The sequence below is a fragment of the Rhododendron vialii genome, chromosome 7a (assembly GCF_030253575.1).
Source record: "Rhododendron vialii isolate Sample 1 chromosome 7a, ASM3025357v1".
In the NCBI taxonomy this organism is placed as follows: domain Eukaryota; kingdom Viridiplantae; phylum Streptophyta; class Magnoliopsida; order Ericales; family Ericaceae; genus Rhododendron; species Rhododendron vialii.
In genome coordinates this window covers 32,473,418-32,498,212 of record NC_080563.1, presented here as the reverse complement: position 1 = coordinate 32,498,212, position 24,795 = coordinate 32,473,418, and the positions used below count along the sequence as shown (strand labels likewise).

The 24,795-nt window shown below is 38.0% G+C and overlaps 2 protein-coding genes across 10 annotated transcripts; both read right to left on the bottom strand.

Moving 5' to 3' along the window:
• Positions 1 to 7,278: 7,278 nt before the first annotated feature.
• On the bottom strand, positions 7,279 to 10,435 carry LOC131333520 (tetraspanin-2-like). Its single transcript, XM_058368081.1, has 2 exons — positions 9,878 to 10,435; positions 7,279 to 7,813 (listed from the first exon to the last, which is right to left on the bottom strand). The coding sequence occupies exons 1-2, from the start codon at positions 10,334 to 10,336 to the stop codon at positions 7,517 to 7,519; spliced, it is 756 nt and encodes a 251-aa protein (XP_058224064.1). The 5' UTR covers positions 10,337 to 10,435; the 3' UTR covers positions 7,279 to 7,516.
• Positions 10,436 to 12,769: 2,334 nt separating this feature from the next.
• LOC131332244 (uncharacterized) lies at positions 12,770 to 24,326 on the bottom strand. 9 transcript variants are annotated; one of them, XM_058366348.1, is made up of 10 exons: positions 22,922 to 24,326; positions 22,264 to 22,593; positions 21,626 to 21,955; positions 17,191 to 17,329; positions 16,838 to 17,106; positions 16,683 to 16,751; positions 15,565 to 15,723; positions 14,775 to 14,991; positions 14,072 to 14,416; positions 12,770 to 13,549 (listed from the first exon to the last, which is right to left on the bottom strand). In XM_058366348.1, exons 1-10 carry the CDS (start codon positions 24,200 to 24,202, stop codon positions 13,434 to 13,436), a joined length of 3,255 nt encoding a protein of 1,084 aa, XP_058222331.1. In that variant the 5' UTR covers positions 24,203 to 24,326; the 3' UTR covers positions 12,770 to 13,433. The 9 variants fall into 9 exon arrangements, with proteins under 9 accessions (XP_058222331.1, XP_058222327.1, XP_058222328.1 ...); XM_058366344.1 differs by having other exon boundaries at positions 16,838 to 17,329; positions 22,922 to 24,325; XM_058366345.1 differs by having other exon boundaries at positions 16,838 to 17,329; positions 21,626 to 21,937; positions 22,922 to 24,324.
• Between the last annotated feature and the right edge of the window lie 469 nt (positions 24,327 to 24,795).

The window sequence follows — 24,795 nt, the reverse complement described above, 5'->3', positions numbered from 1 at the left end:
TGTTTAGATGAATTGATCGAGATATTGTGTTGTTAGGAACATGTACATTTTTGACTTTGGTCTTTTAATGATAAACGTTAGGTTCTACTTTAGAAGTATTTTGCTTTATCTTTTTGGCAAATGGAAAGAAAAACTTTGAATTTTTTAATTTTGCATTTGAATTTAGTAAGTTCTTATGTTTAGTTTTGATGCCTTGGTTGGTAATCGAAAAATTCAAAGGATTTGGAAGTGGTTCACATTTGTCTATTCTTTAATAGTGGTTAGACTTACAATTCAGTACATAATGGAAAAATGAGAAATCTTTTCTTATTGGTGAATATCATTTTTTTTGGACTTAATTCTTAGTTAATCACACTTTAAAATCATATTTTCAATATATATAAAATTTGGGGCGTGACAATCCCTTTTATCAAATTCATACCAAATTAAGGGATAACTAATTAAATTAAGCCAATATATGAAGTACATAGTACAACTCCGGGACACTGAATCAATTGTGAGAGTCCACGAGACAACCAAGCCCAACAACTCAACCAACTCAAGAAATAAGTCCATTATAAGATAGAAACCCCCAAAAAAAAAACGGGAAATTCCTGGCCGGTCCCATTTTTTACTTGGAGTTCCATGCAAACCCTTTTTTGTAGAGCTATCCCATCCAGCCCCTTTTTAAGATATTTTTACCATTTTACCCTTGTCACTATTTCAACACTCCCAGAAATCACACCCCACCCACAGAATTCACACCCCAAGAATTCACACCCCACCCACAGAATTCACACCCTACAGAATTCACATCTTCAAGAATTCACACCTTCACGAATTCACACCATTCAAAATTCACACCCCACCCACAGAATTCACACCCCACAGAATTCATACCTTCAAGAATTCACACCTCCACGAATTCACACCCTCCAAAATTCACACCCGACCCACAAAATTCACATCCCAAGAATTCACACCTTTAAGAATTCACACCCCATATAATTTACATCCCCAAAATTCACACCCCATCCACAGAATTCACACCCCAAAAATTCACACCTTCAAGAATTCACACCCTACAAAATTCACACCTCTTTTAAGAATTCACACTTCCACGAATTCACATCTTTCCTGAATTCACACCCCTTTTAAGAATTTACACTCTTTTGTACTATTCACACCTCTAGAATTCATGCCCATTCAAATTACACAAATTCACAACCCTAAATTCAGAATTCACACCCCTCTAAAATAATTCACAAACAAACGCTTAATCTGGATAAAATCAAAAACACAGGTAGTTCTCAACTTCTCACATCAACGCTTCCATTCACAATATTCTTAAATTACTCCTACATACAAAAAATTCGGGAGGAGCTGTCAAAGAATTCATAGGAAAAATGAGGAAGACAGAATTCACATCCCCAAATGAGAATTCACACGATTGAAAAAACAAAATTCAAACGCAAATGAAGAATTCATATCTTCAAAAAAGACAGATATCACAACTTTAAAAAGGACACAATTCACCTCCAAATGAAGAATTCATATCTTCAAAAAAGACAAATTTCACATCTCTAAAAAGGACACAATTCACCCCCAAATGAAAAATTCACGCCCAAAGATTTTCCAGTGCTGCGCATACAAATAACCCCTACACTTTCATACACATCCACACCTAGTAAAACCCAACAGAAGAAAAGAGAACAGTAATTAAAGATTTTAAACAGTACAGGTTTTAAATAACGTGCCGCACTTGTAAGATTTTAGACTAAGGTATTGGAGCTCGTGACGGTGGTGGTGAGACGCGAATTTTGGAAGAGGTGTCGTGTTGGATTTGCTTGATGATGGTGACGGACTTGTCGATGATACCGCCGATGCGGGAGGAGTGGCAAAGGAGGCGAAAGAGAACGTGGCCAGTGGGGTCTTTAAGGGGACGCCGGAAAAGTCGATCTCGTCTGAGCGAAAAAGATCGGCGGCAGCAGAAGTCGCCAGCGAGACGGGGCGTGGTAACGACGGAGGAAGTGAAGACGATGAGGACGGGGTGGCGTCGTCGAGCTTCCTATACATGGCTGGTTCGTACCTACTTCCTCTATTCAAATGGTCGATCCAGAGCACAGACGCAGAAGAACCCGCCGTCGGCGAAGGCGAAGACACCGGAGCACCAATCGTCAAGCTCAAAGAGGTCACCGTCACCACCGGCGAAGAAGACGAAGACACCATTGTTGATCTGTAACTCTCCCTCTCTCTCTCTCTCTCTCTCTCTCTTGTGGCAGGATCTCTTTTAAATAGAGGCAGCGTTTGGGTCGGGTATTTTGGGTACATCACTTGAAACAGGGCTTGGGAGGAAAAGGCACGACAGGGAGTGGGGTTGGACCGGCATGTGAAGACAAAAAAGGGGCGGCCAGTAAGAACCCCAAACAAAAAAAGAAAGAAAAGCCCGGAAAGAACATCCACACGCAGGTGGGGAGACTTGAACTCCTGACCTCCTAGTGAGATGCAAGAGTTCTGGTCAACTGAGCAAGAAAGAACATCCACATGCAGGTGGAGAGACTTGAACTCCTGACCTCCTAGTGAGATGCAAGAGTTCTGGTCAACTGAGCAAGCTCCAGTTGGTTATCCTTTTATCAAATTGATGAGTACCAAATTAAGGGAGGAAAGAACATCCACACGCAGGAAAGCCTGGAAAGAACATCCACATGCAGGTGGGGAGATTTGAACTCCTGACCTCCTAGTGAGATGCAAGAGTTCTGGTCAACTGAGCGAGCTCCAGTTGGTTATCCTTTTATCTAATTGATGAGTACCAAATTAAGGGAGAATCAACCAATATCAATTTCTTTACCAAATTTTCAACGGTACCATTTCATAAATTCTAAATGTCTTTTATGTCTTCCTCTCCTTAATTTCAATGATAATCTATATTATAAAACAGAGTAGAAAATGTTTGAGCATACATTAACATCGAAACCCACATCATATTTAAATATAGACAAAAATAACCAATATGCTGCTTCTTTTAGTCTTTATTTAAAGAATTTGGGTTTCAATGTTAATTCTTTACTTTTTAGATTTCTCTTGTCATGATTAAGCAATAATTCATAATAAATCGACAAAAAACTAACAAATATGCAAAATATGTGAAGGACAAAAAAAAGGAATTGATTTTGCCACACCCGTTTTCTCTTACGACACTTTCCTTCTCACAAAACAAAGCACCTCATAAAGATACAAAGGAGAGTGCCGTTAGAGAAAATGAGAGTAGCAAACTCACTCCACAAAAAAATCCATTTGGATTATTTGGCCAAAATAGATCAAATCATATACAACTCCACAAAAATTCATATATAAACAACCATAAAATCTCATATATTGGGTCACATAAATTCTTTAAAGCAAGTCACAAAATTCGAAGGGATGTATCGTACACACTTTCGTAAGATGAGCCACAAAAACTCATAAAAATCAGCCACTATTCGTGTGTGGTAGAGTCTTTTCCGACTGTTTAATTGCGGTTAATTAGCCAATGGGAAGGAAAAATCGGGGATTTGGTGATTGTGGTTAATCAGCTATATTTTTATTAGTCGAAAAACAAGGGATTGTGTGATTGCCGTTAATTAGCTATTTTTGGTCCGTGGGAAAGGATAAACCAGGGATTGTGTGATTGTGGAAAAGGAGAAACACGGGATTCTGTGATTGCGGTTAATTAGCTTGTAGAGCAATATTTAACCAATGAGAGAAACTTATTCACGGCCATCAGCTTCTTCCGATATTCTTGTTGGAGATAACGTTCATCGAGAAATCGAGAGAGAGAGAGATGAGTCAGATAGCCTATAAATCCAGCAGGAGGAAAAGAAAAATGGAGGCATCGGAGGTTTTATAATCTATTCCCCTGTTTGTTTGTGTGATGGGAAAAGACATATTTGTATCTCTCTTCCCTTCTTATTATCCTTAAGTTCCTAACAAAACCCATCACTACCTCCGAAACTTAAATAGTGAAACTGCAAAAAACAGGGGATTTTCTTAACCCTCCTCCCGAGAGGACAAAAAAATGCCGCGCGCGTGTTGCGGGGGCAAGTGTAACTGCTTCGTTGTCGCGATGACGGTGCTTTACTGCGTTTTTTGGGCTGGTGATCTCGTCTTCGGCCTAGCTCTCAAAGCTACCGAACTTTCGGATTTGGAGATGAGGGTAATTGGAACCCTGTCTCTCTTCTTTGCCATTGGTTTAATCGTTTTGTACTTCGTCGCGCTGTGCAAAGATCGGGATGGTGCCCTGGCAAACCAACGCGACTAGATTCCTTTGGCGCTTGTAATGGACAAGGACCATTACACAAGGGCCTAGAGCCCTAGAGCGAGGGCTCTAGGTTGCGATTTACTCTGTCATTCAGCTCTAAGTTTCGGCATTTGTACTTGTAATATCCCTGTGATAAAGGTTTCACAATGAAATATTAAGTCCCATTCTTGCTAACTTTTACTACCTTTCGCTCCGGTATTTTTCATCTTCCTGATTTTTTTTTTATAGGATTCACGTTATATTTTCATGTTTAATCATTTGAGACTTCGGTTAGTGAACTCCGTGTTCTCATAAATGAATCGACCCTTACCGAGGGGGATAGGACTGAGTTCGATTTTGTTCATCCTTACTAAATAAAGGTGAACATTACCCTTTTGTCTCCAATTACTTGGTCCCACCAATTTAATCGTGGTTAAGTTAATGCCTAAAATGGAAGGCAAATCCCAAAAGAAAGATTGGTTAGCAACAAATGAGAAGTATCCCCATTTCAGGGAAAAAAAAAAAAAACTATGGCAATAAATAAATAGAAGGAAAAGAAGATGACGCGTGGAAGTTGGAAAAAACAGAGCTTATTCCCTTCTGTAGTACCAGAAATAAATTTTTTTTTTCCCCATAAGTTTCCTTTGTGGTCGATCAAATATTAAAACCAGAAAAGGTCACAAAGTTGAAGTAATCCATTCGAGATTAAATCCCTTCTACAGGGATGAAATCAGGATTTTACCCTAGCAGTGGCGAAATGTATACTAAAAAAATAAAAAGATGAATTACAATATTAATAGTTATCAACTCTATAGAAAAATTAAAATAACAGAATAAAAACTATAGTAAATGATATTTGTCATTTGCACAAGGAGTACGAAAAAGACTAACTTTAATTTTTTAAGGTTAAGGATTTTTAGTGTTAAAGTGTGAAGCTTTTCCCCCCTTAATTATACCTCATCCTTTATATTATTTTATTTTGGCCGATTGAATTTAGTTTTGGAATACTTTTTCGGGTCTCCTTTTTTGAAAAAAATAGAAGATTTAGGATTAGTATATAACAAAAAATAAAGAAAAAAAAATCTAGCGGTGGCAAGACTATATATGTTGGGGATAATTTTTTTTTCTACATAATAATTTCAATTTCTAAAATTGGCCCCCACCACTAGACTCCCTAGTTCCATCCTTGCTTCCACCTAAGGTGAAAAACAAGAAGTTTCCACCATGGCAATTTGTGGGCTCCATCGTAAATTTGTTACATTAATTTGAATGTTCATTTTGTAGGACTTGTAAAATAGTATACCCAATGCAAAAATTAGCTTCATCGGACATCGATAGTTATACTAAATATTAAATTTCGATTTGTAAAATGGATGGTATGATTTTTTGAAGATAACTTGTCCATGACAGTCTATTTTATAAAATAAAATTCAATTTTTGATACACCTATCGATTTTCAATCAAGCTGATTTTTTTTGCGTGGATAACTTACACTGTGAGTTCTACAAAATGAACGGTTCAGATCTCTACAATGAACGCACAATAAGGCCCACAATACATGAGATAGAAAGAATTTAATCTTAATTCAATATTGTGTTTCAATTTCATGCTTTTGAGGGTAAACGTGAGAATTAACGAATAGAAAAAGTACACTTGTTTTGCGTAAAGTAGGGCCATCCTAGACATGTGATATTAATACTCTATGTCAAGAATATATAAGAAATTTCAAGTCAAAATGAGAGAATAATACTATATAAGAAATAATTTTTTTTTCCCCATAAGTTTCCTTTGTGGTCGATCAAATATTAAAACTAGAAAAGGTCACAAAGTTGAAGGAATCCATTCGAGATTAAATCCCTTCCACAGGGATGGAATCAGGATTTTACTCTAGCAGTGGCGAAATGTATACTAAAAAAAATAAAAAGATGAATTACAATATTAATAGTTATCGACTCTATAGAAAAATTAAAATAACAGAATAAAAACTATAGTAAATGATATTTGTCATTTGCACAAGGAGTACGAAAAAAGACTAACTTTAATTTTTTTAGGTTAAGTTGTTTTAGTGTTAAAGTGTGAAGTTTTTTCCCACTTAATTATTTCTCATCCTTTATATTATTTCACTTTGGCCGGAATACTTTTTCGGGTCTCCTTTTTTGAAAAAAATAGAAGATTTAGGATTAGTATATAAAAAAAATAAAGAAAAAAAATCCAGCAGTGGCGAGACTATAAATGTTGGGGATAATTTTTTTTTTTTACATAATAATTGCAATTTCTAAAATTCTTGTCGTGGCGGCCGCCGCCACTAGACTCCCTAGTTCCATCCTTGCTTCCACCTAAGGTGAAAAACCCCAAGTTTCCACCACGGCAATTTGTGGGCTCCATCGTGAATTTGTTTCCACCACGGCAATTTGTGGGCTCCATCGTGAATTTGTTACATTAATTTGAATTGTTCATTTTGTAGGACTTGCACAATAGTATACCCAATACAAAAAAATTAGCTTTATCGGACATCGAGTGGTATATTAAAAATTAAATTTTGATTTGTAAAATGAATGGTATGATTCTTTGAAGATAACTTGTCCATGACAGTCTATTTTATAAATCAAAATTCAATTTTTGATACATTTATCGATTTTCAATCAAGCTGATTTTTTTGCATGGATAACTTACACTGTGGGTTCTACAAGATGAACGATTCAGATCTCTAAAATGAATGCACAATGAGGCCCAAAATACGTGAGGTATAAAGAATTTAATCTCAATTCAATATTGTGTTTCAATTTCATGCTTTTGAGGGTAAACGTGAGATTTAACGAATAGAAAAAGTTCACTTGTTTTACGTAAAGTAGGGCCATCCTAGACATGTGATATTAATACTCTACGTCAAGAATATATAAGAAATTTCATGTAAAAATGAGAGAATAATACTATATGTTTTCCTTTTTTTTGTGTGTGTGTGTTTAATTTGGTCACAAAGTGATTTTCCGATTTATTTACCAAAAATATGTGTACAACTCTGCACAAAAAATATGCATATGCCCATGCACGCTCTAAAACTAATACGTACCACACGATCAGAAATTATATCCTTGTATCTTTTTGCTGATAAAAAAAAAAAGACATTCACCAAATAAACGCGTCTTAGCGAAGTTAACCCATCAAACAAATTTGGGCAAGTACAATTAATTTTACCAATGACCAAAGGTACAGACTCGTCGTCTTTGATGAAGTATACATATCATGCTTGCGACTAATGGACTACACAGTCTGTTGTCTTCCCTGGTTGTTCTCATTGTCCGCTCCAAATGTAAAATTAAAGCAACCAATCCAGATGACGAGTGCGATGAACATACAGAACAATCTAGTGTGCCATCCATGGACGTAGTTAATCAGGTAAGCAGCCTTGCAAGTGTTGCAGTTGTAACACAATTTGTCGTGGTCGTTGCTCCACATCATGCAATTGTTATCTTGGTAATATTCTCCTGATTTCGGGACAATCCAAGTCTTATTCATTTCTCGATATCCGCAATAAGTAGGAGGAGAACAGCAACCTCCCTGCAAATTGATCGTGGGAACAAATGCAAACACATTGAGAAGAAGATTAAATTAATTAAAATCAAATGATTGAGGCAGTGAGTTGGGCTCCAAAAAGGCCGGCTTTGCTGTGTTTGGTTGTACTTTTTTAACTTTTATTTTCGAGGGTTATTTTTGAATTAGAACTAGTTTGAAAAGAGTAGGTGATGGGTCCCTTTTAAATGACTGTTTGGAAACTTTGCATAAAGAGTACACAACAATAATTAACTCTTGGTCCAACAATTTAATTGTCGGATTACTTTTTTTCTTCTAATGTATATTACGTTGGACTACTGGTCTAAGAGAGTCAAGGGAGACCCACTTATCTTTGAAATGAGGCATTCAATCACATGTTTATACATTTTAACTCAAAAATTGTGAACCAATTATTCTTCTCTTTTTCAACATTTGAGAAGCATTAAGGATTTTCCAGCACTTGCAGCCCTATTGCTTTTTGATTTCTTGCTTTCTTGCTCAATGGTTCTTTTTGAGTAAAAAAAGAATAAACTCCTAGATAAATATGCTAACATTCTTTTGAAGAAAATTGTGGCAAATGTGTTTACACATATCTTTTTGAGCATGTGTTTTAGGCTAATGTATTTATGAATCACCTGACTTGATGAGTGTTCGTTATATAGAATTAAGTGTTCAAATAAAGTCTAAAAATTAAATTTCTTAGTGTAACTTGTCGTTTTAGGGTATTCACGTCAACACATGGAGACGCCAGTCATCTTGACCCATGACGCAACTGGACTTGGACGTGCAGACAAGCATCATTAACAAAATTTTCTTCAAACAGAGCAAAAACAAGAGATCGACGCAACAGAGAATGCATGTTCCTCCATGCCTAAATCTAGCAGAACTCGCATCGTAAGCTTTAGTTTGGGCAGAATTTTGCAATCCAAGGGTGGTGGTGGTTGTTTTTTTTTGTTTTGTTTTTTTTCCCTATATCCGGAGTATTTATGTATAGTTGGCATCTGGACAGCTATACTTTGTGTAGTGGCCCGGATAAATGGGGCTCCGTACCGACCCCGGAGACATACCACCAAGGGCTCCGTACCGACCCCCGAAAACATATTACCGAGGGCACTCGAGGGCTCCGTACTGACGCCGGAGACATATTACCGAGGGCTCCGTACCGACCTCCAAAACACAGCACCGAGGGCTCTCGAGCGTAATGAGACACAGCATCGAGAAGAATCCTCGCGAAGGGCTGACCTGGCCATGTGCTCTGTAACCGCCTTATCCGGTGCGTCATCTATGATGTCACCCGAGGCGGTTACCCGAGCGTGATCTCCATGCACTAGCTTGGAGGCTAAGCAAACCAAGATCTATAAATACAAAGGGACTCTAACCTAAAGAGGTAGGTTGTTCTACCATAACCTTAGACCTAAACCTCTCTCCTTACATCTAACTTGATCGTCGAAGGGTCACTGGGCTTCCACAGCCCTAGTGACTTGTTGCAGATCCAGCAGCAGAGGCGTGGAGCAAACGGAGGATGGAACCGGAATCCTCTCACGATCAGGATCCCGACAATTGGTGGAAAATGCCGGTTTCGTCGTTTGAAGCATGAAATAACATAGTTCATGTTCTTCCTGAGGTCTATATCCTTCCCGAGGCCTATCTCCTTCCCGAGGCCGTCAACGCTCTTCCCATCACGGCGAAACAGTCGTTAGGGAGGACGCCGTTTCTCCCTATCCCGAGGCCTATCTTCTTCTCCCTAGATCTGATTTGATCGTTGGAGGACGCATGGAGCTGTAAGGAAGGAGCTAGGAGCAGAGCCCGAACCGACTGATCCAAATCCGAACCCCGACACTTTGTGTTTTTGGTTTGTTTGTTATGTTATTATTTTGTTATTTTCAAAATCGAGAGGCTAAGGGGTTTGTTGAATTTCGCGAGAAAGCAGTACTAGGAGAGAGTCTTTACTAACTCTTCGAATCTCTTTCAATGTATTTATGTTCCTATTGCACTGATTTTGTTACATTCGTGATATATAAAATTTCTTTTGCCAATAAAAAAATAAAGAGGAAGAGGGATGGAAGGAACCTGCAGTAATAGTTCATTTTCGCCGCCAAGCTTTTCACAAATCTTTTCCCGAATCATATACCTCTGAAAACCACTCCAATCGATGTCATTCAGAATAAAGTTTTTGGCCCATCGCGGATATTCCTCAAGTCGGTAATAGGCCCCGCTAGATTCGATGGACACTGTTCCCGCAAAGATTAGAACTATGGTAATGACCAACGTTGTAATGCATATTACTTGGAGGGGCTTCACTCTCCATACAATAGCAATTGAACCCAGGAGGAACAGAACGAAAGCGAAGATTGTGAAACCCAATTCCGTTTCCAAATGCGGATGGGTACCGTCTGGATCGCCACGAATGAAAAGAATGATGGTTTTAGCAAGGTAGTATCCTGAAAAGAAGACGGGAATGGTACTTGCGACTGCAACCAATGTGAAAAGAACGGGCCTTGTTGTTGCCGGAGAAATTTCTCTAGCCATAATTGTTTGAATTGCTTCTCTCTTAGCTAGATTTTCGAAAGGGATGAAGGTGAATGGAGGTGAGGAATTAAGACATTGGAAATGGAGGGTTTAAAAAGAATTCAAGTATGCTAAATCCAGGAGAAATGTCGAAACTTAGCTATAGCCAGTTGTTAAACTTTGACCCCAAAGCTAGCCTAACAATATTGGTCAATTTGATGCTAAGGTTAGCACAAGCCAGTTGTTACAGCTTGACCCCCTAAGTTGGGATAAGTTGGTGGTTATTCGCTAGCGGTTCTTAAAAAATCTTCTCGTTTTACTTTTTAATAGCCAAAAAAAGTTATTTATAAATATTTGAACCATAATTAAAAGAGATTAAAGGGAAAAAGAGAACCCCAAAAAAAGGCATTACAACGAGTAGAAAGCATCCTAAGCCAGGATGGCACCCAAATCACTCAACAATGATACACCATATGTCGGCTCCAAGAATTACGGTCGCCCTTTGTTCATGGTGCGGAACGTCAAGATTCGTACTTGTCTTCATTCGATGGAGGAAGAGGTTTATGTTTCAGAAAAATAATTCGGAGTCGCCACCAAATATAGAGTTTAGGTGTGTTGGGTGATCCCTTGAATTATCTGCGAAAAAGTTCAAGTGTTTTTCAAAGTAAAATATTTTTTCGATCCTACCGACTCGGTTTTAAAGGCGCGGATACAAGAATCTGGTTTAGAAGTGACTCTATTTTTTGGTTGGTCTATGGACAAAGAAGACGAGTTCGGTGATTTATTATTGCGAGAAAAAGGTGTTAGGCACCCTACGTCGACTTTTTTAATTACAATTGTTGAGCCTGGAGTACCCTATGAATTTGGTTACACAATGTCACTCCTTGTGACCGCTCTAAAAATTAACATGCGGGTGCGATGTCTAATGCCATAAAAGATTTAATCGAAACCATTCCTACCACCAATTGATTTTAGGAGAGATAGTGGAAAAGTGGTCTGACAAGTGGTATCAGAGCTAGAAAGTCATGGGTTTGAGTCGCCGGGAGTGTCATCATGAGGGAGGGATTGTTGGGCCCGGAGTGCCCCCATGGATTTGGTTACACAATGCTACTCCCTACGAATGTCATAAAAGACTTAATTGAAATCCTTCTTACCACCAATTGATTTTAGGAGAGATGGTGCACAAACGGTCAGACAACCACTTTTAAGAGAATATATATTGAATTTGGCCATGACGGTGAGTTGGCTCATTTTATTTACGACCGGCAGGGGCTTTCTGCAGGACTGGTTACCCGCAAGAGACTTGCCCACGTATCTCATTTTCCAACAAAGAGTCATGTTGTCAGTAGTTCGCATGGACGATTTTTACGAAAGTCATGTTTACAAATTTTGAAAAAGTGTGATCGAGCTTTGTCAAAAGAAAAATGACCAAGTCTGGCCACGACTACTTATGTATTCCCAATGCGAAGGAATTCAGGTTACTAAGCAGTTCGAACACCCTAGGGGGTTAGAAAAGGGTTGCCCTCGAGGCATTTTTAAGTTTGAAAGTATATCACTTCGAAAAAGCATCCGCTAGAAGTAGTTTCCTCCTAGGGAAAGTTTCCAAAAGTTTGACAGGAGTAGACCGAACCTATGTAAAGGTTGCCAACTAGGGATGAAATCGGTTCGGTTCGGTTGGTTTTTTCCCAATTTTACCACCGAACTGAGTCATTCGGGTTTCCTTTTTTCCAAACCGACACCAACCAATTCGGTTAAAAAATCGATCAGTTCGGTACAGTTTCGTTCCGTTCGGTTCGGTTCGGTCAGTTTTAATCAGTTTCCAAGCAACGGGCTAGTCACTGTTTTTTTCATCCCAATAAGCACAATGAGTGGTATTACCAAACAATTGGTATTTTTTTGTCTATAGTATTGCCTTAAATGAATTCATTTAAACTTCGATCCGCATACTTTTCTGATTTCTTATGTCGAGTTAGATGATTAATCTCAAAAATTATGACAAAAAACTAAATAAAAAGTTACGAAAAGTTAAAAATAGCAATCCAAAAATTTAGTGGGAAGTCCATCTTCCGAGCCAAATTTGTATTCAGAACAAAGCAGGTTCTGACCACAAGAACACATTATGGACGGAATAACTCATTTTAGAGCCCCCTAGCTATAAATAAAAATGGTTCTGATATCACGATAGCAACTTCTACAAAATCTGTAACCCTTGGCGCAAACCAACAACGCATTAGTGGTTTGATAAATAAATAAATAAAGCGAGTTAGCGAGACATATTGCAATGGCACAAAGAGTGCACTTAGAAGCCAGAAGGAGATAAGGAATTCAGCTCTTCTTCGAATGTGTTAATCCAACTATTCTAACAAGACTGACTTTCGCCGATCCAAAAAAAGACGTATTGCACTGAATGCAGCAGAAAACCAACATTTACAAAACCAAACTCCGCAAAAGAAGTACAGAAGCACATCATCTGAACTTGAAGATAATATGAGAATTCCCAATCTAATGTTTCAACACTAGAATATCAAATTCCACTTTTCTTTAAAAAGGTGGCAGCAAGAAACACAGGAAGACACAAATAACTGTACGTAGAAAGCTGGCTTATGCTTCCGCACTTATTTGATATCAATTGAGCAATATACAAAGCACAGTGTCTTTTCTTTTCAACACAAAATCTCAGCCGTCTTCACCTAAATCGTTCAGATAGGAGAGAGAAAGGAAAACGTGCTACATTTACTGTCATTCCGCCGTTGCTGATTCTGGGCATGTGGCTGTCAGTTTGATTCCTCCTTCCAGGCTTCAACTAGTACACAACAAAGACCGTAAATCATCTTATACTACTATCTTCACACCCTACACTACAGCTTATACAAAAAAAAATCCCGAAAAAAACAAAAAACTGATCAACAAAATGCATTTGCCTGGTCGGCACGCAGAAGCGAATAGCGATTGACTTTTGGATTTCAGCACGATATATTCTGAAGGTATATTCCGCGGAGCAGTTTGAGCCGGGCAGAAGTTGGTACCCCAAAGTTCACTGCCACACAATGGGATTCAATCGCAACTCTTAGCACAAATTCGTAGAAACAATTCCAACCATGTTCCACAAGATTCTTTCTCATGAGCCAACATCCAAATATGGCAACTCCGGAGGATCACAACTTATGAGATTAGCCCACAAATTCGCTAGCGGGAGAAAGCAATACTTCCCATTCCACAACACCATTTTAATATCTGATACAGGCAAAACAAAAGAAATACTATGAGATAGATCCCTAATAAAAATGTGTGAAGGTTCTTAAAAGTAATTGTAGTCTATCTAAGTTCAATTTGCAAGTCACATGAAGCTCCATAATTTGATAACATTGTCAGGACGGCAAAATATTTGTGAGTTTGTTTCATATATATAGTAGCAAATTTTAGCATTTTATCGTGTTAACACTCGTTACCATAATTATTATCTGCACGGGTCCACATTTTTCACCACAACATATTCTGCAATGCATTTTGGGTCTGCTTTGCAGTACATGTTGATTGAGGCTGAAGTTTGGGTCTAGATACAAGTGGTCGTGGCTCTTACCAATTTTCGGAATGAAATCCCTTTAGAAGTGCCTTATGGGCGGCTTTGATGAATGAAATTGCCCATGTTCCAAAAAAAAGATTATGCAGTGGAAATCCTTCTAATCTGCAATTTTTTGCAATTTTTTTTAAACACCCTGTTTCTAGTTTTTCCTTCAAGAGTTTGAATTTCCTCACCAGGTACTGCTTCTGAAGTTAAAAGTGACAGCCGACATACAGAAACTTGTTGATTCAAAGTACGATTTCCAAGTGTAAGCTCATCATGACCGTGAATAAACCTGATCGACTCCCGTAATGCCTCAACTGTACTGTGGTATTCAAAATCAATAGGATCAGATATTTCCTGGAGAGCTTCCTCGATTCCCAAAGTTGACCATAGAGTATAACACTCTTCTAGAAGAGCGTAAATGCTTGTAGAATCTGTAGAGCTTGATAGTATCCATGGCTTGTAAAGTTTGGTTGAGGCTCCAAGAACTGCAACTACTCTGTAAATCTCTCCTAGGGCAAGAATGAAACCCTTGCCTGTAGTTATCATAAAATCATATTAAAAGCTTGAATTACACAACAAAAGGAGAAGGCATGAGCAACTCCATGGATACATAAAATACCAAATTTGAATGCAGTCTACCTAATCATCAGGGATGAACCAGAAATTTTGGTTTACGGGGGGCCAAAGAAAGCGTAGTAAAATACCCAATTTGTGATAAAGAAATTAATAAGATGAATCAATAATTCCAACAAGGTTCTTCACACTCATCTAATTCTTTCATGTGATTTTTAAGCTACATAATTAGCATCTTCATGCAACTTATAACATGTTAAGGCATTTAATAGTTTAGATAACCCATAATTGTAACTGAATAATAGCTAGATGCCGTACCTCGAGGTTCAGAAAGTATCTTGCTTCCAATGTTTTTTTCTACTAATTGCTTCCAAATCCAGGAGCCATGCTTCAACTCTTGAGCACATGCAGAGATCATCTTCGACCATGTGTAGACATAAATGCCTTGATCCTCTGTTGATCCTAATGTGAGAACATCTAGCATTAAAGTTGTGTGTTTCATTAGTTCAACTGCTGATCCCAAATCCTGCTCTGCCTATCACAACAAAGAACAAGTTACATGACGGACATATCCATTGGTTAATGATGAGTCACATACGAGAATAACGTAGTTCCACACCCTCCCTACTCCTAATCCTACCAAGAACTCACATGTATTCGCAAACCCTTTTGTTTACATAACCGCTTTTGCTCTCTAAATTTTATTTAATGATGTGCCCAACTCAAGAGATGACAATACTGGTATTTGTTATGATTTGTCTTCCCTTTTCAACCCATTTTTAAATTCCCTTTAATCATGCATTGGCAGAAGAGAAACAAATAAATTGCGTGATTAATGAATAGGATGATCCTAAAGCTTTCATTCTTTTATTCCAACAACTGCTGAAGCATGAATGATATGCATGCCAATCACATAGTTCCCATCTTTCAAAAGGAAAAAATAATAACTTATAACTATATGAATTCTTCATACTTTGAGTGTCTGCTGAAAAATTGGTGCAAAGTTATATATAAAAAAAAAAAAACACTTAATTACGGAAGCATGTATCAGAAGAATAAGAAATTTATGCTCCAAAATCCACTAAAAGATTTAGAAAATGATACATACTAGATGCAATCTTCCTGATAAACCAAACTCTGATTCCAGTACTTGGAACTTCAGCTTGGAGACTTCAATAAATTCCTTCAGGGAAACATCTCTTGGCAGTTCATCCTCTGAACATTCTTTGGAGTATATATTCCCTTCGTGAAGTTCCTTACAAGCCTCCTATAAGAGACAATTACAGAAGCGTGAAGTAAAAACGGATGAAACAGTATATGGATGTATTAACCAATATCACCTAAACCAAAAAGGCTAAGGGAAAAAATGAATAAACCAGATGAGCATCTAGAAATAACAATATAAGAAACTAGAAGCCAACATTCTAAAAATTGAATGTTTTTAGAGGTTTTTAACAACTATCAAACTCTTACAAGAAGTTTTGTTAAGTAAGATTGAATTCATAGTCGCGTTAGAAGGCAATACATTCATATCTCCTAGGGACAGAGACTCTTACTATCTAACAAACTAGAAATGGTACTAGGGTAGACAATTCATTCACCAAAAAAAGCAAATGCCAATATGTATAGCTACATTGATGCAAATACCATTTGGAGCACAGAGCCCGAAGTTTTTTTTTCACGTGAAGAGTAGGAATGAACAACCTTGCGAAGATTCAAAGACATACTGTATAAGAACGTGGTGGGTCTAGGAAAGGAAGAACAGGAGGAGAAAACCTATTTTCCCTAATTTGATGTAAAGGTAAGTAGAGCGTTGAATATCGGCTGTTACAAACGGTTACGCAATACCAGACTGTATCGGCCGCTACACTTGTGATTTCCTGTATCACTGCAATTCTACATCGTAGACAAAACAGACCCCAAGGCCCAAACATGAAGCCGTTACTTATAACCATGGGTGTGAGTAAGGAGGAAACTCCGAACATGAGATGAGAAAGGGTATGGAAGAGGATATCATCACTGTTCAGTGACTTCAGTCCAGTATTGTCCAACAAAAGAGTGCTAGTGAAATCCTTTTCTAGATTTTAATAATCAGACAAGTATGCAAATAAAATATTGCTTTTTCCAAACAACCAAAGTATCAAATCAGAATAGCTTATACCATATGTTGAAAGTGTGGAAAAAAATAGCACTTGTATAGGAACACTATTAGGACAAGTTACCAACCTTGATTTCCTTGTCAATAGCTGCCACTTTTGCATCGTCACCAGAAAGACCAGCAGCGTGCTTATCTCTCTAGCAAAATGGAAGATTCAAAAATTTAATATCAAATGCAAGTTATGCAACCAGATTCAGATAAAGGTTTTAGCTAATATACCAACCATTAAATTGTTGAGATGCCCTCTATAAACAGCGGATAACTCATCCTTCAATTTGCAGTAAAAGTCCCTGAAATTAATCAACTGTGAGTTGGTAGTAAAATTGTCACATGTATCTCCTTGAGCCCGAAGAGATGTTTGATCAATGGTGCTAGTCTGGATTGATGCATCTTTAAAATCCCATGAAGAATCCTCAAAATCATCATCACTATTCACTAGGCTAAGATCCATCACTTCATTCGACGAGTCCAACCCATTTCCAGTATGTTTTCCTGTATCGTCAACCGGAGGGATCTGCTCAGCTTGACAATATAAGTTTGATATGAGATCATTGATAGAGATATTGGACCCCTGACTATTAATGCCATTTCTTGGGTACGAGGGCTTGAATGTAAAGGCATCTTGAATCTTTGGGGAATCATCAGTCAGCTCTTCATCACCAAAAATGGACAGTGGCAGGGCCCCTTTATGATTATCAGACACGGTCTCATTTCTCTGGAGGTTAGACAAAAAACCGCAAAGGTGTTAAATAAGCGAAAATCAAAGAATAAAAGAGTCAAAATCCACAAAATCACTTAGTTTGAAGAAATATAACTTCGTTAATAAGATGAACTTTTGTATGAGAAATACCACGTAGCGTCAGAGAGAAAATAGCCTACTAAAATAAGTATGAAAAAATAGCCCACCTGAGTACATAACAAATCCTTTAGTAGCATCATAGCATGACATACATAGGCAATATTTATCTATAAGCCATCATTCAGGCCTATCATCAATCGTCCCTTCCCAACATCGCTGATTAACAGGAGCAAGCATTGGGTAATGTTCTTACAAACATGCCACATAAGATACATCTATGGAATTGGATGTTACTTAGGGACACTGTGAGATATAGAATAAGCTAGACGAACCTAAACAATAACATGTACGAAATAACATGAAAATGTATACCAATATTGGTACTTTTTCCTTCCCATAGTTTTTCCCCTCGAATCATTTCCTTTCCTTACCATGCTTGGCTTTACTAGGCAAGGGCAAAAGTTCAATATTCTCTGAACGAAAGGGACATGTGGCACGCTTATCATTTATGTAGAAGCCATAAGCCATTTCCACTACGGCAATTCGTTCTCAAAATGTGCCAGTGGTACATAGGACAAACTACAAAGATCTATCCAACCTTTTTTAAGTAAAAATAAACGAAATCTATTAAAGGAACAATAATTGGCTACAGCCTATTGCCATTAATATCCAATTGCAAAATATAAGTACATATACCACCTTAAAATTAAACAACCAAACTATGATAATCTAGAAAACCAAAAAAAAGGATCTACTATAGGGAGAAATAAGGATTTCCAAGGGGACAAGTGCCTAGCATTTGTATACATTGCTTATTCAAAAAACACCACATTAGAGGAGACACGGGTAGCCAGTTTCCAAATGATTATGAAACTTAAACGACTTGACATAAACAACTACACATTATGTGGGTTCATCCAATGCTACCTGGATTGCAAATTGCTGCAGTATGAAGAACGGGAACGGGAACACGGTACGCTACCCCTACCGGAATGGAGTACGGTAGGGGTAGGCTTCTTCAGACATAAATATGGAACGGAATACGTTTGGTTGGAACGCGGAATTTGGATCTTAACAAGATTACTTATGACCTTGTGTATATGTAGGTTTCTTCCTTTTTTCTTTTTTCTTTTTTCTTACCAAACACATCATGAGTTGGTTATGTGACATAAATAAAGAACGAGGTCCAATGAATTGATAATAGAATAGTCTTAAAATATTTTAGATAATGCTGAAATAAAACAAATTGGAAACAAACTGATTCCTAGAAAATAAAACAAAAGTAGCTCATAAACTACTAATTGAGTCCTGAATTTGAAGTCCTAAATAGATAAGGCTTTCCCTTTTGTTATTTATCATAAGGCTTTTCCTTTTTTCATTGTGTTCACAGGATTCCAGCTATAGTGCATATCAAGAGGTAGGAGTAAAGGGTAGAATCAGGTGTGGCACACCTAAGCAGAAAAAGACAAATTTAACGGTCCAAGAAGTACTCTAAAAACAGGTGTCACATTATTGGTGGAACAAAAATTAAGTGACAAGTTGAGCCCAGAGGATAAAGAATCCTTCAATAGGGTTTTTAACTTTATACTTTACACAGTGTCGTCGTCTTCCTCAAGTCGAGAACAACCGCCATGAAAATAGAAAGAAAAAACGCAGAGAAGATTCATCGACGACGACGAGCACACTACACGAGAAGACATCATCGGTTTTGTTGACTGCGGACAACAGCAAGTATCTGAACATTATAGCACTTCTTTTCACCTTTTCTTCTCCGTTGTTGGATCGCCAGAATAGCCGTTCCGGATTGCGTGCGATCTGCAATTGCGAATGAACGATCCAGATTGCAAATCGCTAGGGGGGGAGCGATTTATGGTAACCCTGGGTCCATCTCTGGTATGTATGAAAACCCGAAACACTCATAACAGAGAGGAAGAAAATGCTCGATGTTAAGCAAAATGGGGCTAAACATGATACATTTATTCCTCATGCGCGAAAAAGAATCATAAGTTGCATCAGTGATCCACCATGAACAAACATCTGTTGCCAGTATGAAGGAAAAGCAGAAGAGAGGGAGAAGAAAAAATTCTCTCCACTGTATTATCCAGCATATGCAAAAGTGATCCACATTTCCCAGAGAGATCGGGGCATTAAAGACAATCCTTATCGAGCATAAGAACTCACCATAAGGAGCATAAGAACTCTAAAACTCTTATTGATGAAAATGAACTCTTAAGAAGCCATAAGAAAAAAAAAAAAGGGAGGGGACAAGAGCGGTTTCCAGTGACTGTAGCAACATCAGCTGTCCCATGGAAGAATACATCCTCTTAAAAGTAGTTGAGACCACTGCAAGCTCCCAGGTGTCTCTGAAAGACAACTATTCCAACAATGTTCTGGTCCTAAGAAATAAAATCGTCATCCACCATCACACATGCCTTTTGCACAGTTCTCTGAAAGCTCCAGGAAACTTCGATCAGCATAAGAACTCACCATAAGGAGCATAAGAACTCTAAAACTCTCATTGATGAAAATGAACTCTTAAGAAGCCATATAAAGGAAAAAAAAAAGACTTCGTACAAATAAAGGGGACAAGAGTGGTTTCCAGTGACAGTAGCAACATCACCTGTCCCAAGGAAGAATACAACCTCTTAAAAGCAGTTGAGACCGCTTCAAGCTCCCAGGTAGACAACTATTCCAACAAAGTCCTGGTCCTAAGAAACAAAATCGTCGCCACCACACATGCCTTTTCCACAGTTCACTGGAAGCTCCAGGAAACTTCGATCGCAAAGGTCTTATTGATGATTAAATATTGCGGTTGTGTCATTGTACTAACTGGGACCTTCAATCCTACAAATCTTATTTCACACCAGTGTACTCATTTGAGACCTTGAATACTCCACATCATGTTTTAGTTCATTCCTATTTGTTTCTTTCAGGCCAGGTATGCATGGATTACTATTTTGTTAAAGTTGTCTTTGAGTTTAAGAGTCCAACTTTTTAAGAACTTCAAAAGTGCTAAACATTGGCTAAAAAGGACAAGGAAACAAGGACTCTTGGCAGACAAAATGTCTATCACGTCAAGGGACACCCCAAAACAGCACTTCTTTTCTTTTCAAAAAAAAAAAAAATAGCAGGTTGCTGACACAAACAAAAATCTTTAAACATGAAAATTTCTTAAGTGCATGAATCTAATAAAAACTCGTTCTTTTTTGGGTTACAGGTACAATTTGTAAAAGAAAGGGTGAACAGAAAGTCCTAATATCAATTTTGAAAATTTCTGATCCCAAAAATATAGGAAATTCTACACTTCGGGATTAAGGAAATAAAACACCTATACTAGTGCAAACAATAGGTTGACATCCACATTATGTTTGTCATTATATGTTGCCTCCAATGTTATTTTCTCAAGCTGAGAACTATGTATGCTTGATGTATATGACATATAAGCGATGGGCACGTATTTCCTCCAACTGTTCACGGTGTGTCCAGTTATAAAAAAGTAGAATAATAAGATTAACACATTTGGATTCATAAACGATATACGTTTGGATCTATGAAGCAAGCCCGAGTTAAGGAAGGGTTCTGGTACATTTGATACTGCGGACTAAAAATAAAGAACCAAGATAGTAAAGCTTAATTGCTCCAGCATGTCATCATTGAAAAGTGAATGCAAAAGCACTCATCAGTCATCATTGTTGATGCTAGGTACCTTTGGGCTACCAAAACTTAGGGGGAAAATGCGTACGCATTCCGAGTACCGTAGGCATGTAGATGTACCGCAAAGTTCTAGAATCCAATGGCAATTCGGTACAGCTCCTACATGTTCATGACGTACCCATCATTCATAGGTTGAGATGGAATCTAATGGAAGTGGGTTTGTCTGACACATAAACAACACCTTTTATGCATGATTTTAAATAAGCACACTTCTGTGAAACTCTTCCACTGGAAAAACAATCTCAGACAATCTGAACTACAACCAAAGATGATGAAACTGAACAGTGTCTATAAGCTATGAAACTGGAAAAAGTTCTGCCAAAGTACAAGACACACAGCATCATGATGTTTTCATCCTGCTCAAAGTGAATGAATTAGTGCTAAAGAACCGGAGTCATTAACAAGGAAAATAAAGATGAGGTAAGCGGAACAAAGAAGACAAAACAGACGGTTGACCCAACATAAGGAAAATGAAGGGCCCAAAAACAAGCAACTGACCTCTTGATTCAATCCAGTATCAGTAAATGCACCTTCAAAATCCCCAAAGCTTTCATCAGATTCAACAATCCCAACACCACAATCAGAATTCAAACCATTTTCAGTGCCATTCTTCTCACTTTCAAATAGTGAATCAGAGCTAAAACCATTTTGAGCAACTGTCAGTTGCTTGAAATTAACACTGATGTCCACTTCCCTGGGTTGAACAGAAAACCCATTTGATAACGAAAATAAATCAGATCCTTTTGAACCATCACCAAACTCAAATGACGACCCTGTTACCCCAAAATTTCCTTCATCCTTCCTGCCGACCTTCAAATTAGGAAAATGCTACATTTGATTAAGCAAATGGTGGTGTATTACGTAATTACGATTAATTAACAGCAAAACAATCAAGGGTCAAGAAACAAGTATTGCCAAATTTGAGGCTTAGACCAGTTCATAGGCATGTTAAACACGTAATTCACCAAAGAAGGTTTAATTTCCTATTGGAAAACCATCAACAAAAGGTAACGTAAACAGCATTATCGTAACTAAGCACTTAACATCAGAGACCTGCATTATAGTTCAAGCATTGATTAAACTTCAAATTCTTACATCATAGTCCTAAATGAAGGGCCCAAAAATAAGCAACTGACCTCTTGATTCAATCCATTTTCAGTAAATGCACCTTCAAAATCCCCAAAGCTTTCATCAGATTCAACAATCCCAACACCACGATCAGAATTCAACCCATTTGGAGTACCATTCTGCTCACTTCTAAATAATGAATCGGAGTTAAAACCATTTTGAGCAACTGTCAGTGGCTTGAAATCAAAACTGATGTCCACTTCCCTGGGTTGAACAGAGAACCCATTTGATGACGAAAATAAATCAGATCCATGAAAACCATTGCCAAACTCAAATGACAACCCTGTTACCCCAAAACGTCCTTCATCTTTCCTGCCGACCTTCAAATTAGAAAAAATATACGTTTGATGAAACAAATGGCGTATACATAATTATGATCGACTAACATTATAATCAAGGGTGACTGAGTATCGCCATAGCAAATTTGAGCCATAGACCAGTTCATAGGCATGTTAATCACATAATTCCTATCATAAAACCAAAAACAAAAGGTAACAGAAACAGCATTATCATATCTAACGACTTAAACAATAGCGACCTGCATCATAGTTCATTCATAGATTGAGATTGAACTGAATTCCCGACATCAGATTACTAAAACGAATATCAAAGAACAGTACTGTGAAAGAACAAGCTTAAAAGAGGTACCCCTAGCACAACATTTACCTTATCACTCCCAACTCCAGCCTTGGTTTCTGAGTATGCATCCTTAAATTCCCATCCTTCATAATCACTATCAAATTCTTCACTTCCAACTATAGGATCCAAGTACGAATCCATACCCATAGTAATTGGTGAAGATGCACTCAAATTCGAACCCAACCCGTTAGAGGTTTCAAAGTTATTCAGCTGATCCTGACTATAATCATTCGAAATCGCATCAAAACCAATGCTGCCAGAAAATAAATCCTCATTCAAATTCATTCCACTTGAATAGGAGTTGAACCCACTGACCACCTTGATCTGCTGTCCACCAAACCAATCCGAATGCGCGTTCAACTCATTTACAGCCTTAATCTGCTCACCCTGAAGATTATTACTTCCAGAAAACAAATCCATATTCTGACTAACCCCACTAACAGTATCAATCTGTGGACTCTGAATCACATTGTTTCCAGCAAATAAATCCAAAATCGAATTCATCCCAGGAGAACTTGCTGTATTCAAGATTGAGTCTTTCTCAATCACATTCGGATCTGCCCCATTCGAATCCGAACTTAACCCACTTACAGCCTTAATCTGCTGACTCATCAGATTATTACCTACAGAAAACAAATCCATATCCAGACTAACCCCACTTACAGAACTAATCTGTGGGCTCTGAAGATTATTACTTCCAGAAAATAAACCCATATTCTGGCTAACCCCACTTACAGTATTGATCTGTGGACTCTGAATGTCATTGCTTCCAGCAAATAAATTCAAAATCGAATCCATCCCAAGTGAATTCAAGATTGAATCTTTCTCAATCGCACTCGAATCAGACCCGTTCGAATCCAAATTAAACCCGTTCTCAGCCTTGACCGGCTCAACCTGACTGTACAAATCAGAAGCTCTCCCCATATTGGTTCCATACTTCATATCAACAGCAGAGTCCTCAAACGGAGGACCGACCGCATCCGTTTCCTCCTGCTCCGCGTCGCCGAATAACGAAAGCGGCAGAGCTCCTCTGGAATTCACCCAATGCGACTCGGCGCGACCCGGCGCAGACTCGGTCGTCGATCGGGACTGATCTGGGAAACACCCAGATGGGTCCGAGGGTTTATTAGACTGGGCGTTGAAAACCCCGGTGAGGGGCGCCGATCGGAGCGGGGATTCGACGAAATCGCCCCAGTCGTCGTCGCCGTTGGATATGATGGGTTTCCGGCCGTTGATCTGATCGGAAGAGGCGAAGGTGAAGTCGCCGAAGCCCTCATCGTCGTCCTCCTCTGCTTTGGAATCCACCATAGCCGGCCCGCAATTCTGTGTCTGTAGCCGGCAATTATGATTTCTCTGTGCGTCTCTTTTTCTCTCAGCCGGTATCTGGTTTTTCTGTGTTAGCGTGACTGTATAGGCGCTTGACGCGCATGTTTGACTCCGGTACGTTACATTTATTTTGTTTTAGTTTTTTTTTTTTGGTGAAAATGAAAAACAATTGGGGATGAATAACACCCGTTGGGTCTTCCAGCATTTGGAATCTATATTACCATATTTATATTTATTTATACTATAAACTAAAAGAATGTAATTATTTAAAATAAAAGAAGATTTTTTTGGTGAATTAAAAAAAGGAAAAAAAGAATTTTTAATTTGCTTAACTCTCTCTTCTATGTGGTATTTTTTTGAATTTTTCATTGTTTTATTTATTATTCTACACTTTTTACAAAAAGGTATAGCATATACTTTATTTTGTTTAAAAAAAAAAAACTAAGTTCAATCGATAATATAAAAAATACTAGTATATGCTTTTATTTTTGCATAAAATCGTGCATCGAATGAACAAGACGCTAGTTTTATACAAATAGATTTGAAAGATAAGTTAAAAAAGGAACACAATGACA

Bases quoted from the DNA above. Each gene is read 5' to 3' on its own strand.
- LOC131332244 (XM_058366344.1), bottom strand. From the start codon at position 24,202: ATGGTGGATTCCAAAGCAGAGGAGGACGACGATGAGGGCTTCGGCGAC. The intron at 21,956-22,263 runs GTCAGTTGCTTA...AATCAAATGTAG, and splicing joins AAAATGGATTGAATCAAGAG to CATTTTCCTAATTTGAAGGT. The intron at 14,417-14,774 runs GTACGGCATCTA...TGATAACTACAG, and splicing joins GATACTTTCTGAACCTCGAG to GCAAGGGTTTCATTCTTGCC.
- LOC131333520 (XM_058368081.1), bottom strand. From the start codon at position 10,336: ATGGCTAGAGAAATTTCTCCGGCAACAACAAGGCCCGTTCTTTTCACA. The intron at 7,814-9,877 runs GTTCCTTCCATC...ATCAATTTGCAG, and splicing joins AAAATGAACTATTACTGCAG to GGAGGTTGCTGTTCTCCTCC.